This window comes from Heloderma suspectum, chromosome 8 (genome assembly GCF_057233095.1).
Source record: "Heloderma suspectum isolate Gila_16-S chromosome 8, 16-S_ref, whole genome shotgun sequence".
NCBI classification, from domain to species: Eukaryota; Metazoa; Chordata; class Lepidosauria; order Squamata; family Helodermatidae; genus Heloderma; species Heloderma suspectum.
Genome location: NC_139465.1, coordinates 34,015,961 through 34,033,532, shown reverse-complemented (window position 1 = coordinate 34,033,532; position 17,572 = coordinate 34,015,961). Strand labels below are relative to the sequence as shown.

General features: G+C 45.4%; 1 protein-coding gene across 1 annotated transcript; it reads right to left on the bottom strand.

Moving 5' to 3' along the window:
- Nucleotides 1-3,649: 3,649 nt before the first annotated feature.
- Nucleotides 3,650-17,266, bottom strand: CLEC3A (C-type lectin domain family 3 member A). Its single transcript, XM_084812444.1, has 3 exons — nt 16,965-17,266; nt 14,397-14,480; nt 3,650-6,687 (listed from the first exon to the last, which is right to left on the bottom strand). Exons 1-3 carry the CDS (start codon nt 17,077-17,079, stop codon nt 6,293-6,295), a joined length of 594 nt encoding a protein of 197 aa, XP_084668570.1. The 5' UTR covers nt 17,080-17,266; the 3' UTR covers nt 3,650-6,292.
- Nucleotides 17,267-17,572: the final 306 nt, after the last annotated feature.

Genomic DNA, 17,572 nt, shown 5'->3' with positions numbered 1-17,572 from the left:
ATTCTCTGGGGCATGCCAACGGCCACTCGGTCGAGACCCTGGTGGGTGGCTGGAATGCCGCAATCACTGGGGCATTAGATCGGGTGGCTCCGAAACGCCCTCTCCCCCTGAACAGGGCTCGGACTGCACCATGGTTCAATCCGCGGTTACGAGCTCTGAAACAGGAGGTGAGATGGCTAGAGCGCCGGTGGCGGAAGTCTCGCTCCAAAGACGATCAGGCACGGGCTAGAGCTGTATCTTCAGCCTATCACGTGGCAGTGAAGGCAGCAAAAAAGGAATATTATGCTGCCTCCATCGCGTCTGCAGAGTGCTGCCCCAGGAGGCTGTTCCAAGTGGTCCGGAGCCTGGTCGGTCCTGTGGCTCCGGAACCACTGGAGCATTCTAAGGCCTCCTGTGAGGCTTTGGCAAGGCACTTTGCAGATAAAATTGATCAGATTAGGTGTGTTACTCTGCACACTGTGGATACAGTTAGTGAGCAAGAGGCGGCCTGTGGCAAACCGGTTTTGTGGAATCGGTTCCAGCTTCTTCCTCCTGATGAAGTGGACAAGGTGCTTTCATCTGTAAGGCCAACCACCTGCTTACTTGATCCTTGCCTATCTTGGCTCATTATGGGCTGCAGAGAGAGACTGGGTGAGGGGATCAAGGCGGTGGTGAACGCCTCCCTTGAGGAGGGAGTGATGCCATCAGCCCTCAAGGAGGCAGTGATAAGACCGCTCTTAAAGAAGCCCTCCTTGGATCCTCAAGTTCTGAACAACTTTCGCCCAGTCTCAAATCTGCCATTTTTGGGCAAGGTGATTGAGCGGGTGGTGGCGGTGCAGTTGAAGGCACACTTGGAAGAAACTGATTATCTAGACCCATTTCAGTCAGGCTTCAGGCCTGGGCATGGGACAGAAACGGCCTTGGTCGCCTTGGTGGATGATATGAGGAGGGCTCTGGATAGGGGTGAATGCTCCTTCCTTGTTCTCCTCGACCTCTCAGCGGCTTTTGATACCGTTGACCACGGTATCCTCCTGGACCGCCTGGAGGGGTTGGGCATTGGAAACACTGTATTGCGGTGGTTCCAGTCCTTCCTCTCTGGCAGGTACCAGAGGGTAGCACTGGGAGAGGAGGTTTCGGACCCGTGGCCACTTACTTGTGGGGTGCCACAGGGTTCCATCCTCTCCCCGATGCTATTTAACATCTATGTGAAGCCACTGGGGGCTATCATCAGGAGGTTTGGGGTGCAGTGTCATCAATATGCGGATGACACTCAGCTCTACCTCTCATTCAAATCTTCACCAAGGTTGGCCGTAGAATCCCTGTCCAAAAGTCTGGAGACGGTGAGTGGCTGGATGGGGAGGAATAAGCTGAAGCTCAACCCTGACAAGACCGAGGTACTTTTGGTGGGAGACAAGAGGAGGCTGGGGGATGTTGACCTGGTGTTGAATGGGGTACAGCTACCCTTGAAAGACCAGGTCCGCAGCCTGGGGGTCATTTTGGACTCCCAGCTGTCCATGGAGGCTCAGGTGTCAGCCGTGAGCCGGACAGCGCTGTATCAACTCCATCTGATACAGCGGCTGCGCCCCTACCTTCCCGACCATCTGCTCCCATCGGTAGTACATGCCCTGGTCTCCTCTCGTTTAGACTACTGTAATGCGCTCTACGTGGGGTTACCCTTGAAGACGGTTCGGAAACTGCAGCTGGTACAGAACGCGGCGGCTCGCCTGATTAAAGGCAGCCGCCGGCGAGATCACATCACTCCAGTGCTGAAGGAGTTGCACTGGTTACCAGTTGTTTTCCGGGCCAAATTCAAGGTGTTGGTTTTGACCTTTAAAACCCTATATGGTTCCAGCCCAGCCTATCTTAAGGAGCGCCTCCAGCAACACCAGACAGGCCGCTTAACAAGATCAGCCTCGGATGGCCTTCTCTCTGTCCCATCAGCCAGGACAGCTAGACTGGTGGGGACGAGGGAGAGGGCCTTCTCTGTGGTGGCCCCCACTCTGTGGAACTCCCTCCCTAGGGAACTCCGTCATGCCCCCTCTTTAATGAGCTTCCGTCGTGCATTAAAAACATGGTTGTTCAGGCAGGCATTTGGGGTGGGTTAGGGTATTTTTTTAAAAAAAAATTTATGGTAAAATTTTATTGTTTTAAATTGTTTATGGTGGGTTGTACATCGCCCAGAGTGGCTGGGTGACCAGTCAGATGGGCGATTAATAAATGTAATAAATAAATAAATAAATAAATAAAAACAGGAAGCTGTGGCGTGGGCTGGTCCATGAAGTCACAAAGAGTCGGAAGCGACTGAGCGAATAAACAACAAATTCTAAATATGGCTAAGTATGGATCCAAGTCATGGTTTTCAATCCAAGTGCTTATAATAACTGCAGCATGCAAGCACTCACCTTGAAAGAGACATTCCCTGTTTCTTCTGACATAGGAGGAATTGGCTTTTCTAAGATGATGCCCACTACCACACAGGTGGATTACTTTATTTAATTCTTTTTAATTTACATATTTATATTCTGCCCTTAAAAAACATTTTTCCCACTAGTTGGCTCACCAATAAAACAGTAAAAACAGTAAAATGCCATAAATAAAAGAACGAGAAAACAAAGCAGACTTCTTGCTTCAGAGCTAAAAGATGAGTTGATTAATAGTGCAATCCTATGCATGTCTACTCAGATGTAAATCTCATTGAGTTGAATGGGACTTCCTTCTAGGTGTGTGTAATGTTGCAATATTATACCTGCTTGCCTGGGAGTGAGTCCCATTGAACTCTACAGCAGTGGTGGCTGGTGACTCCAGTTCTGGAGGGGTGGTAATTTATTTATTTATTAAATTTCTTAATTGCCCATCTGGTCTGTCACCCAGCCACTCTGGGTGATGGACAACAATACAATTTAAAACAATAAAATTATACATTAAAACATTATTTAAAAATACCCTAACCCACCCCAAACGCCTGCCTGAATAACCAAGTTTTCAGTGTGTGGCGGAAGCTCATTAAAGAGGGGGCATGGCAGAATTCCCTAGGGAGGGAGTTCCACAGAGTGGGGGCCACCAGCGAGAAGGCCCTCTCCCTCATCCACACCAGCCTAGTTGTCCTGGCTAATGGGACAGAGGGAAGGCCATCCGAGGCTGATCTTGCTAAGCGGCCTGCCTGGTGTTGCTGGAGGCGCTCCTTGAGATGGGCTGGGCTGGAACCCTATACGGTTTTAAAGGTCAAAACCAACACCACGAATTTGGCCAGGAAAACAACTGGTAACCAGTGCAACTCCAGCTACAGATTCCATTCTGGGTTTTACTTACACCCAGCCAAAGCTCTAATGACATTATCCAAGGTGTGGAACCTATTTTGGGGATAAGGTTCAGCACCTTGGCTTTGGCTGCTGTAACTAAAACCCAGAATAGAATTACTGCCTCTCCGGAACTGGAGTCACCAGCAGCCACTGCTCTGCAGGACTTACTTTTGGTAGATATATACAAGATTGCATTGTAAGATGCCATTAATGGGGTGACACCTCTGAACTCAATGGTGCTTACTCCCAAGTAAGTGCATTTAGGATCGCAGCCTTAGACTCCACAGTTTGTACACACACATGGCCTTGCACTGAAACACCACACCACACACGATTGCTACTGAATCATCCAGCCATACTCTTGTGCTTTTAAAAATACCTTTATTAAAATGTGTAATGTTTTCAAAGAGAGAAAGATACTCAAATGTGTTAGATATAAATTAGCGCAATGGGGGGTTACATTTCAGAGAGAGATATCCCCCCCCCCGCCAGTATCTATATGTTGATAGCAGGTAGACAAGCATTCTATTCTATATAACAAGAGTAGTTTGTTGTTGTTATGGAAAAATGTATGGTTTAAAAATCCAACTCCATGAATGAAGGCATATTCTACCATTAAAAAATCTCGCCTAGTCTAATATAGTCAGTGAAATAAAGAGGCTATGACTGACGTGAGCTCTTTAAAAAGTTTGTAAGAGTGAATGCATTCCTGCTTAGTCTATAAACAAACTGTCCAATACATTAATGGGATGGTAGGGTCTGGATAGACAGTTTAGCGGTGATAGATAATGTGGCTTTATCATGGTTGTTTGTGACCTGATGTCCCAGGAGCCTTGGAAACTAGAGGCCTGATGCCTTAGAAACCAAAGAGACTGCAGAATTTAATATCTGAGGTTTTTTATCCATACATATAGGAAGAACCTTCCTTCTTCTCACAGTTCCCTCTGTTCTGCAGTACAGTATAAATCCTGGGATGGGACTACCCTGTAATGAACTCTGGACATTCTGGGATACCGACTAGGATCAAAGAATGGATCATAACAACACCACAATATATTCCTTGTTAGCTGTTTCATCATTGCCGTCGATGACATTAGCACTGCTCAAAACAGAACATTGATTTTCTTGTACCCTACAGTAATTTAGACACAGCATCCCTTGCAATTGAATGGGAAATAAATTAATAGAGAAAATATCTCCTTTAAGGAAGAGGTGTATTTATGTAAGAAATGGTGTGAATTTTTAGTAAACAGGAAGGATTATCAATAGGTTTACATTTGAACTCAATATCCCATCATGACTAAGGCTGTTTTGACTCCTGCGTACAAAACCAATTAGCTAGAGGGTTGGTGATTCTCCCTTGCTGGAGGTCTTCGTGGGCAACAATTTGTTGGGTATGTTGTAGTTCTGCATTTCCTCAACTGAGCAGGGAGTTGGACAAGATGACCTACCAGCCCCCATCCAACTCTATGATTCTATGAAAAGCCATGGGTGGGCACTCATGAGTTGCACCTGTTCATTAATATGTTCATACACTTGATGCCAGAAGGGTAATAACATGCCTGTTTCAGAAAGACCCATCACCATTTCTCAGCTTCTGTGGGATTGGGTCCAAACACTGGCAAAGATTTCAATCCTATGCACTCTTACTTGGAAGTAAGGAAGCCCTGGTGGACACAGTTAGACTTACATTCAAGAACGCATGCATAGGGTTGGGCTGCCTGCACATCATTCAGGAAATGGAGGAGATTTAGGAGATGCTAGACCTTTCCAGTTTTCCATGGTTATTGAGGAATGGTTATTGGTTAACCAGCATTCAATGGTTATTGAAGCATTTCCCTATCATGTGCTCTCTTGCAGGGGAAGGGGGCCCCTCAGAAGGATAGTGAAAATATTTTGATCTTTGCTAGGGTGGGGGGATTCCTTCAGTTAGTGGATTGAACTGAAACATTTAAGCAAAAGGAAAAGGAAAGGTTCCTCCTTTGCAAGCACTGGGTCATTACTGACCCCTAGAGGGATGCCGCTTGCGCTGGCGTTTTCATGGCAGACTATAGCGGGGTGGTTTGCCAGTGCCTTCCCCAGTCGTGACTACCTTTCCCCAGCAAGCTGGGTACTCATTTTACCAACCTCGGAAGGATGGAGGGCTGAGTCGACCTGAGCTGGCTACCCGAGACCCGGCTTCCGCTGGGATTGAACTCAGGTCGTGGAGAGAGTTTCGGTTGCAATACTGCCGCCTACCACTCTGTGCCACACAAGGCTCTTATTTAAGCAAAAGGTGAGGCCAAACTGAATTTAGGACAGGCAAGCTGAGATGAATTCCCAGAAGGTATGATGGGGAATACACAAATGATCAGGTAGTGGATGTGGAAGGACCAAGGAACCAGATAAAGGCCTGCAAAGTTAGAAAGTGAACAGGAGCAAACAGGGTCAAAGGGAGGATCAGTATCTGGGACCTGAACTTGGGAAGCATTTTATTGCATGAGGTCTTCTAACTGGAAGGGAAAGTTCTCTAGCAGGCCTGCTGCAACCTGTGACCCATCACATCACTTACTTGGGTTTGATCAATCTTGATTTTGCTGTCTGCTTCGGAGTGCAAGAATGGGGCGGGGGAGTCATGCCTCTGGCAGGTTGCAATAGATGTTGGTTGGGCAGTGTTCAATTTGTGCATACCAATTATATAGGCACAGGGAAGGGCAGTGACAAATCAAAGTGCAGAGGGGCTGGTGAATCTACTTGGGCCCCAGGAAGCCTCCTGTTTTCCAAAGAGAGACAGTGGGTCAAGGACAGAGTTCCATATTAGCTCCAGGACCTGCAGTTCCAAGTCTACCTGTGATTGGTTGATTGTTTCAGCATCCCCAGCTCCTGACTGGCTGGCTTTCTGGCTGTCTCAGCACTCTACACCCAGAATTTTAATAGATTTGCTCTGAAGGTTGCTAATGATTGCAAATTGGCATCCCTGGCATACATGTCCTTTAAAAGGGTAAAATCGTAAGCAGCCCTGGCTGTGAATATGGTTAAGGGATCAGGAATTCACAAACATAGCGTTTCACCGTACGGCAGACTTCATCCACCCACTTCCCCTGAGCCGACTGAGAAAACAAGATGCAATTTTCACGCTTCCCTCCATTGGGTTGCGACCGGTCCCAATTGAAGTAGTTGAGGATCATTCCATTGACATCAACAAATTTCCCCTCATTTACCATGTCAGTGACACCCAGCCAAAAATCTGTCACACTGGCTGGCAGGCTCTTCTTGCTGTAGTCTCGCAGAGCGTTGGTTTCATCACCATCTCTGGGGATAGCGAGAGTCCCTCCCTTGGCTATACAGTCTTCATTGGCTTCGTGGAAATGTTTGGCACTCTCGGATGCCAAGTAGCACTTCTTATGAACCTTTGTTCCACGAAGGCAGACTGTGAATGGAAGATGGTGTACACAATGATTAAAGCAACCGAGTTGAAGTGTTGTCAAGTGTCACTTCACCAGCTATGGTTATCCCAAATTCTCCTGGATTTGGTGTTGCTCTTGGTTTAGGATGAATGGGCTTAGGTAGGGAAGGGTGATAAAAAAGCAGATTTGGGGGTGGATTGAGGGTGGCGAAGGAATAACTTGTTGTGATGGTGGCTTGTTTTGAAATTGTGTGCATGTGTGTTTAAATACCAAAAATAAATATGTTAGTAATAATACTAAAACATAGTCAGTGCTGTTGGAGAAAAGCTTGAAAATAACAGACTGGGCCGTGAGAAGAACTAAAGAGAAAAACTCTACTACTTGCATTGGCTCTTCGGTTGGTGTGAACACAGCCTATGGCAGTTTAACATGGGCTGTTTGCTGGTATGTGATCAGGGGCCAAACAAACATGACCCAGTAGAAGCAGATAAAATTTCCTGACTCTTAAATCCTGTCAACAAAGTTAGAAGCAGCAGGGATTGCAGCTGTGGCATTGGGTGGCATGTTTTAACTTTCCTCTGACACTGTTCCTTGAACCTAAGGGCCTAACTAGACGTGACATGAAACACAAATTTGAAAAAAGGGTGTTTAACACTGCAGCTTTTAATATGAAGGAAAAGTTGATGGAGTGAGAAGCGAGGAAATAGCCATCTCTCCTCCTTTCCCCTCTCCCTTCAGCAGAGGTTGGACAAGGATAGGGGAGAGGGACTCCCCAGTCAGGAACCCTCCATGTCCCCTCCCTGATGGGGGTTGCCTCTGAATGTTGCCACTTTTGGGGGCAGGCAGAGTCATATGCAAGCAAGAGAAGGCAGTGGCTGATCCTACTTCCTCTTTCTTGCTGCCCTGTTCTGGACACCACCAAAGTATGAAGAATGGACCTACAATGTTGCCCAGAGAGAAAGTGCAAACAGACACCTCTGCCTGCTCGCTTGCCCATCCTCTCCCTCTGGGGAGGTGGTTTTTATTTTAAAAAAAATTAACTGGGAGGCCAACATGATACAAAGTGAAGTCCCCCCCCCCTCAAGGGCTGCACCATTTTTATACGCAAGAATGCCTCTGTCAGTATTTGCCTTCTGTGAGCAGAACATTGTGGGTTCAAAAGTGTTCTTGCATTTTGGAGCTCAGACCCAACCTCTGCCTTGTACTTAGGTTCTTGAGCAAGTTACTTTTCTTTTAGCTTCGCTAGTTTGCCTCCTGGGAAATGGGTATTTTGTGACTCACCACACCTACCATGGCAGCCATTTTGTGAGAGCACACACACCATGCTATCAACATTCCAAATAAGCCCACTGGCTCAGAAAGGTTGGGCATCCCTGCTCAAGGTGTTCCATTTGCCACTGATCCTTTCAGCTGTTTTGGTTTTGGAGGGGAAGGGGAGGAATGGATGGATGAGGTGGGGAGCTAAAAATGCCTTGGGACTGTTATTTGTACTATTAATGTTTAAATAACAGTCCCCTCTGCCTCACCGCACTGGTTTCACAGCATACTGAAAGGAAGAAAAGGATGTTTGTACTGACATCAGAATGGGCCGAACTATTAGGAAATAGGTGTATACTTGGCTGTGCACCAAAGGCAGGGATCTGAAGGCCTTTTCATTACTTAGGACTACAAAATGCCAAAGTAAAGCTACCTTTGCATGAGGTCAGCCCAGTGCTTGGTAAATAAGTGTAGGACAAGGTATCCTAAAGTGCTATTTAAAATCTGCTCTCAACATCCTGACTATTAATGCATTTTATCACAAGAAAAAATGGAACATTAAACATGTATCCCCGCTGACCCACACACACAACATTATAAAACTCTAGTTTAAAAACTGTTAATATATTAAAGGGAGGGAGCAATAATGATGGATGGCATGAACCAGCCAAAGTAAACATTTTAATGCCCTAGTGACTGTAATGGGATAAACTGAACTCAGTATGTCCTTAACTGTCCCACTGAAAAGAATGGCTTTTTTAAACCCAGGAAGAGAACCCATGCTTTATTGTTGGTTGTGAACTCTGGATTGTTCCTGGTTAACAATCCATAGTTAAACCATAGTACAGGGTTCACATGTAATGACAACCCATGATTCAATGACAACCTGTGCTCAACCCATTCTCTGGGTTGACGTTACATGTGAACCTGGGTTACTCATGGTTAACAAACCATGGTTTGTTAACGCAGCTGAGTTTGCACATCATGACAAACCAGAATTCAACAACCCTTGGGTTAAATAAAATACCCATTAAGCATACACACGCACACGCACACACACACACACACACACACACTTATAAGTGTGCTCCTAGCCACATCTTTCTTGAGAAAAAGCGGTTGTTGGTGGTTCCAATCTTGTTGGGGAGGGAGAGGTTAAAGCTTTCCTCATCATGCTATTATCTCACTGAAAATCCCCTCTCCCCTCTCACACTTTGCTATTTCCCCTGAAGCTGCTGTTTACTGCAAATATCATGGGGCGGGGAACAGTGGGGGATTTTCAATAGACAAATAACACTAAGAGAAAGGGATTAACACAGACACACTTGTGTGCCACAGTCCCAATCCAGATTAGGGAACCATGTGTCTTTTTTTATTTTGAGGGAGTGGCCAATGCTAAGTACACTTTTAAAAATGTGCACTTGACATAATCTGTACCTTTGTCTTGACTATATCATGTGATATCAGAGAGAAATGAAACCTAGGAATTGGATTAATTTGGGGGCAACATTGGGGATGGATTAAAACAATAAAACATCTCCATGGATCACTGCCTTGTTGTGGCTAGGGATGGGGGAGAATTTCTCCCCGAAACTTCGGGGGGCCGAGTGCCAACATATTCGGCCCCCCGAAGTAATTTTGGGGAGAAATTCTCCGCCCCCCCACCCCCCACGGGATGGGACTTACCTTTCCCGAATGTCGCTCCCGGTGGCGGGTTGCAGCGGCGGTTCGGCAGGGCTTCTTTCTTTCGACCGGCTGCCGCCATTCCAAGATTAGTAAAAAAAAAAAAAACGCCCCCGTGATAGGCTACGTGACGATTAACATAGCCTATCACGGCTAGATTTGCAAAGTCAGCCATGATAGGCTACGTAAATCGTCACATAGCCTATCACGGGTGACTTAAAAAAAAAAAAAGCGCGTACAGCTAATGGCGGCCCCCATAGGGAGCCGCCATTCGCGTTCCTTATTTGGTCGCTGTAGTCTACGTAAAGATTACGTAGACTACGGCGAAAATAAGGGCAACGCTATTTGCATTGCCCTTATTTTCGCCGTAGTCTACGTAAATCTTTACGTAGACTACAGCGACCAATTAAGGAACGCGAATGGCGGCTCCCTATGGGGGCCGCCATTTGCGTACGCGCTTTTTTTTTTTTAAGTCACCCATGATAGGCTACGTGACGAATAACGTAGCCTATCACGGCTGACTTTGCAGATCTAGCCGTGATAGGCTACGTAAATCGTCACGTAGCCTATCACGGGGGCGTTTTTTTTTTAACTTTTTATTTCGCGGCCGGGCGAGGCGAGAAGCCTCCCCCCCGGCCTGAATTTTGGCCGGGTGAGGCGGGAAGCCTCCCCCCCGGCCTGAATTTCGGCCGGGCGACGAGGGAAGCCTCCCCCCCCGGCCTGAACTTCGGGGGGAGCAGTGAAGCGTCTCCCCCCCACCGCAAAGCAAGCTGCGAGACCAGGTAAGTGACTTTCATGCACCCCTAGTTGTGGCGAAGGGGCTTGCGTAACTCAGTGAAGCCATAAGCTATGCCATGCAGGGCCACCCAAGACAGACAGGTCATGGTGGAGAGTTCTGACAAAATGTGGTCCACGGGAGAAGGAAATGGCAACCCACTCCAGGATTCTTGCCAAGAAAACCCCATGGAACGTATCACAAGGCTAAAAGAGATGACGCCGGAAGATGAGCCCCTCAGGTTGGAAGGTGTCCAATATACTACTGGGGAAGAGCAGAGGGAATTTCCAAGTAGCGCCAGAAAGAGTGAAGCGGCTGGGCCAAAGCCGAAAGGACACTCAGCTGTGGATGTGTCCGGTGGTGAAAAGAAAATCCGATGCTGTAAAGAACAATATTGTTTAGGAACCTGGAATGTAAGATCAATGAATCAAGGTAAGCTGGAAGTGGTCAAACGTGAGATGGCAACATTGAACATGGACATCTTGGGAATCAGCGAACTAAAATGGACAAGCATGGGCAAATTTAATTCAGCTGACCATTGTATCTACTACTGTGGGCAAGAATCCCTTAGAAGAAATGGAGTAGTCAATAAAAGGGTGGGAAAAGCAGTACTGGGGTACAATCTCAAAAATGATAAAATGATCTCAGTACGAATCCAAGGCAAACCATTCAACATCACAGTAATTCAAGTCTATGCCCCAACCACTGAGGCCGAAGAAGCTGAGGTTGATCAGTTCTATGAAGACCTACAACACCTTCTAGAACTAACACCCAAAAAAGATGCCCTTTTCTTCATAGGGGATTGGAATGCCAAAGTAGGAAGTCAAGAAGTCACCTGGATAACAGGCAAACATGGCCTTGGTGTACAAAATGAAGCAGGACAAAGGCTAATAGTTTACCAAGAGAACACGCTGATCATGGCAAACACTCTTTTCCAACAGCACAAGAGGCGACTCTACACATGGACATCACCAGATGGTCAATATTGAAACCAGATTGATTATGTCCTTTGCAGCCAAAGTTGGAGAAGCTCTATACAGTCAGTAAAAACAAGACCTGGAGCTGACTGTGGCTCAGATCATGAGCTTCTTATTGCACAATTTTGGCTTAAATTGAAGAACGTAGTGAAAACCACTAAACCGTTCAGGTATGACCTAAATCATATCCCTGATGAATATACAGTGGAGGTGAGGAATAGATTGAAGGGATTAGACCTGATAGACAGAGTGCCTGAGGAACTATGGACGGAGGTCCGTAACATTGTTCAGGAGGCAGCAACTCAATCCATCCCAAAGAAAAAGAAATGCAAGAAAGCCAAGTGGCTGTCTGATGAGGCTTTACAAGTAGCTGAGGAAAGAAGGGAAGCGAAAAGCAAGGTAGAAAGGGGAAGATATATCCAACTGAATGCAGAGTTCCAGAGAATAGCAAGGAGAGACAAGAAGGCCTTCTTAAATTAACAATGTAAAGAAATCGAGGAAAACAATAGAATGGGAAAGACTAGAGATCTCTTCAAGAAAATTGGAGATCTCAAGGGAACGTTTTGTGCAAAGACGGGCATGATAAAGGACAAAGAAGGCAGGGACCTAACAGGAGCAGATGAGATGAAGAAGAGGTGGCAAGAATACACAGAAGAACTATACAGGAAAGATCTTAATGTCCCTGATAGCCATGATAATGCGGTCACTGAACTTGAGCCGGACATCCTAGAGTGAAGTCAAGTGGGCCTTAGGAAGCATTACTAATAACAAAGTTAGTGGAGATGACAGTATTCCTGCTGAGCTATTTAAGATCCTAAAAGATGATGCTGTGAAAGTGCTGCACTCAATATGCCAACAAATTTGGAACACTCAACAGTGGCCACAAGACTGGAAAAGGTCAGTTTACATTCCAATTCCAAAGAAGGGCAATGCCAAAGAGTGTTCAAACTACCGTACAATTGCGCTCATTTCACATGCCAGCAAGGTGATGCTCAAAATCCTACAAGCTAGGCTTCAGCAGTATGTGAACCGAGAACTACCGGAAGTACAAACTGGGTTTCGAAGAGGCAGAGGAACTGGAGATCAAATCGCCAACATTCGCTGGATCATGGAGAAAGCAAGAGAATTCCAGAAAAACGTCTATTTCTGCTTCATTGACTACGCTAAAGCCTTTGATTGTGTGGATCACAACAAACTGTGGCAAATTCTGAAAGTGATGGGAGTACCAGACCACCTTACCTGTCTCCTGAGAAACCTGTATGAGCGTCAAGAAGCAACAGTAAGAACCGGACATGGAACAACCAATTGGTTCAAAATTGGGAAAGGAGTACGACAAGGCTGTATATTGCCGCCCTGCTTATTTAACTTATATGCAGAGTTCATCATGAGAAACGCCAGGTTGGATGAATCACAGGTCGGAATTAAGATTGCCGGGAGAATTATCACCAACCTCCGATACGCAGATGATACCACCCTAATGGCAGAAAGCGAAGAGGATCTAAAGAGCCTCTTGTTGAGGGAGAAAGTGGGGAGTGCAAAAGCTGATTTGAAACTCAACATTAACAAAATGAAGATCATGGCATCTGGCCCCATCACTTCCTGGCATATAGAAGGGGAAGAAATGGAAGCAGTGACAGATTTTATTTTCTTGGGCTCCAAGATCACTGCAGACGGTGACTGTAGCCATGAAATTAAAAGACGCTTGCTCCTTGGGAGGAAAGCTATGGCAAACCTAGACAGCATAGTAAGAAGCAGAGACATCACCTTGCCGACAAAGGTTTGTATAATCAAAGCTATGGTGTTCCCAGCAGCAACGTATGGCTGTGAAAGCTGGACTATAAGGAAGGCTGAGCGCTGAAGAATTGATGCTTTTGAACTGTGGTGCTGGAGAAGACTCTTACGAGTCCCCTGGACTGCAAGGAGGTCAAATCAGTCCATCCTAGAGGAAATCAACCCTGAATGCTCATTGGAAGGACAGATACTGAAGCTGAAGCTCAAATATTTTGGCCACCTAATGCCAAAATATTGGCGAGGAGAAAAGTCACTGGAAAAGACCCTGATGCTGGGAAAGATTGAAGGCAAAAGGAGAAGGGGACGGCAGTGGATGAGATGGCTAGATAGCATCACTGATGCAATGAATATGAACTTGAGCACACTCCGGGAGACAGCGGAGGACAGGAAGGCCTGGCGTGCTATGGTCCATGGGGTCACAAAGAGTCAGACATGACTGAACGACTGAACAACAACAAAAACAATAAAAGTCTACATTTTGTTAATAGTATTTACAAATTCCTTTTAATATAATCAGCCCAACCAACTACCATTTGCAGTTAACAAATAAAGAAACACACACCTCTGTCCATGTTATACTATTCTGGGGTTGTTAATCAATGGCATCTGATTTGGTAGTCAGATCTTATTTTAGTTTTGCTTCTTCAATATAATTTATTATGGGCTTTCCCATTTTCTGCTTTTCCTAATCTGCTTTTCACACAGACATCTTTCAGCCATCTTTTTTCCTGCTCACTTTCCCTGGGGCTCTCTCTTCACCCTAACCGCCTTTCCACAGATTTTTTTTTTTAAAAAAGAACTGGTCACAGAGCCTAATAATCCAAATGAACTTTAAAACAGCAAAACAACCAAATTCCTAAACAAAACTAGAGGCCACCAGTCATACAGATGTTCTGTTTTCCCCCAGCCACTGGGAAAGGCACATTATGAATCTGTCATTTCCCCCACCAAACTTGACTTTATTCAGTTGTGTTTACTTTGATTAAATAAGGTATTTTCTCAGCCCAATAATCAAGATAATCATATAATAAAATCTACCCAACTTTTCTACAACTGTGGCCACCTATTCTCATTTGTTGATCTGTACTATAACTTTAAAATAAACAAACCCCCACATAACTTTTAAAAAGCAACAACCCTCTTGTTTGGCAGCATAATGGGCAAGAAGAGACATGGCACTTTGTTTCACAGACGTCTCTAAAATCCTTTCCTTGTAGCAGAAGAATATTTTAAAAAGCAACAACCTTACCTGTTTGCAGTGCTTGCATTTCTTTCAGGGAATTTACCTCTTGCCAAAGCTTGGTAATTTGACTCTTTAGGTCACCATCTTTCTCTTAATAAGTAAAAAATATACATGCATTAATATATTTACATACATTAAAATTATTTACATTAAGCTACAGAATGCATTTGAGGGCATGGACACCACCAGTGCAATCCTAGTTCTGCCTAATCAGAAGTCCCATTGATTCCAATAGGGCCTATTCCCAGCTGCAAGTGGGTATAAGAGTGCAGCCCAAGGATGAACCTACACGATGGACTTCAACAGGTTTAACAATCATTCCCTAGTCTCGGGGAACTCTGGAACTTGTAGTTCTGTGAGGGTTTGAGTGTGTGTGTGTGTGTGTGTGTGTGTGAGAGAGAGAGAGAGAGAGAGAGAGAGAGAGAGAACTCTAATTCACAGTGCCTTCAAATTGCAAATTCCCAGGATTGCTTGGTGGAAGCCAATTAACAAAAACTATTCAAATGTATTACTCGTTATCTTGTGATTCCTCCAAGGGCTTTAGGGTAGTGCACCTAGTTCCCCGCACTGGGAGGTAGTGGGCTGTCATTCAAGATGAGGCTGGACAACAACCTGTCAGGGATGCTTTGAATTGGATTCCTGCATTGAGCAGGGGGTTGGACTCGATGGCCTTATAGGCAGCTTCCAACTCTACTATTCTAGGATTCTAGGTAGATTAGGCTGAGACAGAGTGACTGGTCCAAAGTCACCCAGTGAGCTTCATGACTGAGCATGATTTTGAAATTGGGTTTCTGCAGTTCTAGGCAACACTCTATTCAGTACACTGGCTCTCAGTGTGTCTTTCTGTCAGTTGAACAGTCCTAAAACCACCAATACAAGTTTGTCGCATAAACAGGTTCACATCTAATGATTATCCAATTCTACATTTATACAATATGTTTTACATTTTATCCCCCCCCCCTTCATCCTATGAGATCACGGTGATACATGCTTCTCCTTTATGCTCACAACAACCCTGTGAAGTAGGTCAGGCTGGGAGAGGGCGACTTGCCCAAAGTTACCATGAATCAGAAGGAACAGCAACCTGGGACTCTCCAGTCCTGCCCCAACAATCAGTGCTCCACAATGATGCTACATTTGCTATGAACATTATGTCTGTTTATTTTGCGACTGCAAACAGATCAGAATAAAACCCGAACAGGACCAACACACGAGGGGAGGAGGTACTTCAGCCTCGCCCCTCTACCGGGTCATGTTTCATCACTCTCTACTCATAGATGGTGACTGTCTGAAAAGGAGGGCTTCCTCACCTCAATCTACGGAGGCTCTCCATGTAATCCATAAGGCTGAATTGGGACAGGTTCGCACATTTTTCCATTGCAGGGGCTATGAACCGCCTGTGAACTGCCTTCTCCTGGAGGAGAAGGCTATGGATGGCTCCGAGTCCTGATGGCTATATGCTACCGCCAGTATCAGAGTCAGTATGCGTATGTACAGCAGTTGCTGGGGAACATGGGCGGGAAGGTATTGTTGCACTCATGTCCTGCTTGTGGGTTTCCTGTGGGCAGCTGGTTGGCCACTGTGTGAACAGAGTGCTGGACTAGATGGACCCTTGGTCTGATTCAGCAGGGCTCTTCTAATGTTTTTACATTCTCATGAATGTTGATGACTGCACATGGTGGAGTTCTGTGAAATTCAGAGTACACGTGGTACTTTGGATCACACACAACATTTTTTCTTTTTCAGCTACATAAGGACAAATTCTCACCAGTTCTGTGTGTTTAGATTCCCATGCCATGTTGGTAAGATTTGGCACAAGGAAGCCACATAAGGTGGGCAGATGATGCATCAGAGAAGTGCAGCGGTTGTGTGAGAACTAACCAGGCCATCTACCCGTGAATAAACATTTTATTTTGTGAACGGCCCAGAGAGCTTCAGCTATTGGGTGGTATGGAAATGTAATCAATCAATCAATCAATTCCCCACTTTGAATGTTGCTGGTGGAGTGTGGGAGCGGATCATGCGAAACTGGCTACCACACCACAAAGATAACCTGACAAGAAGAGCTTTTGCATCATTACCGTTTTCTGGAATTTGTCATCTTTTATAACCATTATCTCAGAGCATGGGCTAAAGCAGGAGTGGGGAATTTGCAACCCTCCAGATGTTGTTCGACCAACTCCCATAAGCCACAGCCAGCATGGACAATGTTTGGGGTTGATGGGAGTTGTAGTCCAACAACATGTGGAGGGCCACAGTGTTCCTGGCTCTAAAGACACACAAAGGCACAGCAATTGTGGCTAAGCTAAGCAAGTCTGGGTTTGATCAATGCCTGGGAACTCGGTGTATTCCCATTTGTGTTCTACGATGGAAGAAAGCTGGGCTATGAATTTAATTAATACAAACATAAATAGAATTATCCAAGTCCGATGAACCAATATAGCCAAAAATAAATGTTTGTACTAAACCAATTTGCTGTGCGAGCAATCAAATATTATAATAAGCATAATTCAAATAGTAAATTATGTTTCATCTTGATTCTTAGTGGCCCTAGTCCCCTTGGCTGCTACTTACCTTTCACCCTCCGTTTGCTGTGTTTCCTGGCTTTGGAACGAGAAGTCTGGCTGGTTGTCTGATCTAGCAAAAGTATGGTAACAAGGAGGAAAATCAGAAATCCTGTTTGTGCCATATCTTTCTTCAGACAGTGAATAAAAATCTTCAACAGCAGCCCGTTACGAGTTCAGAGAGCCACATCCCAGTAGAGCTGACTGTGTTTGGCTTTATAAAAGTGCAGTGAGAGAACTGGCTCTGCTCCTTGTTTATGAAATGAGTGAAATGTTTCAGCTGGCTTCATCATAAGGTGCCCTCTTGTTCTCAGGTCCGCCGCCCCACCAGACTTGCATTTCCTGTCAATTCTGACCAATTGAATATATCAGGCTTGTAATCCAATGCTAAACATGTTTACTCAGAAGAAATTCCTGCAGAGTTCAGTGCTGGTAAGCATGCTTAGGATGGGTGCTTTTATAGAACCAGTAAATGGATTTTCCAGTTATAAATGCCATTTTCCTGGAGTAACATTATATGCTGAAAACAAACTGTTAGATTAAGCACAGGGTGCTTATGTATACGAACATGCAGTGTTCACAGTTGGTTTTAACAACAACAACAACAAAACAGTACCC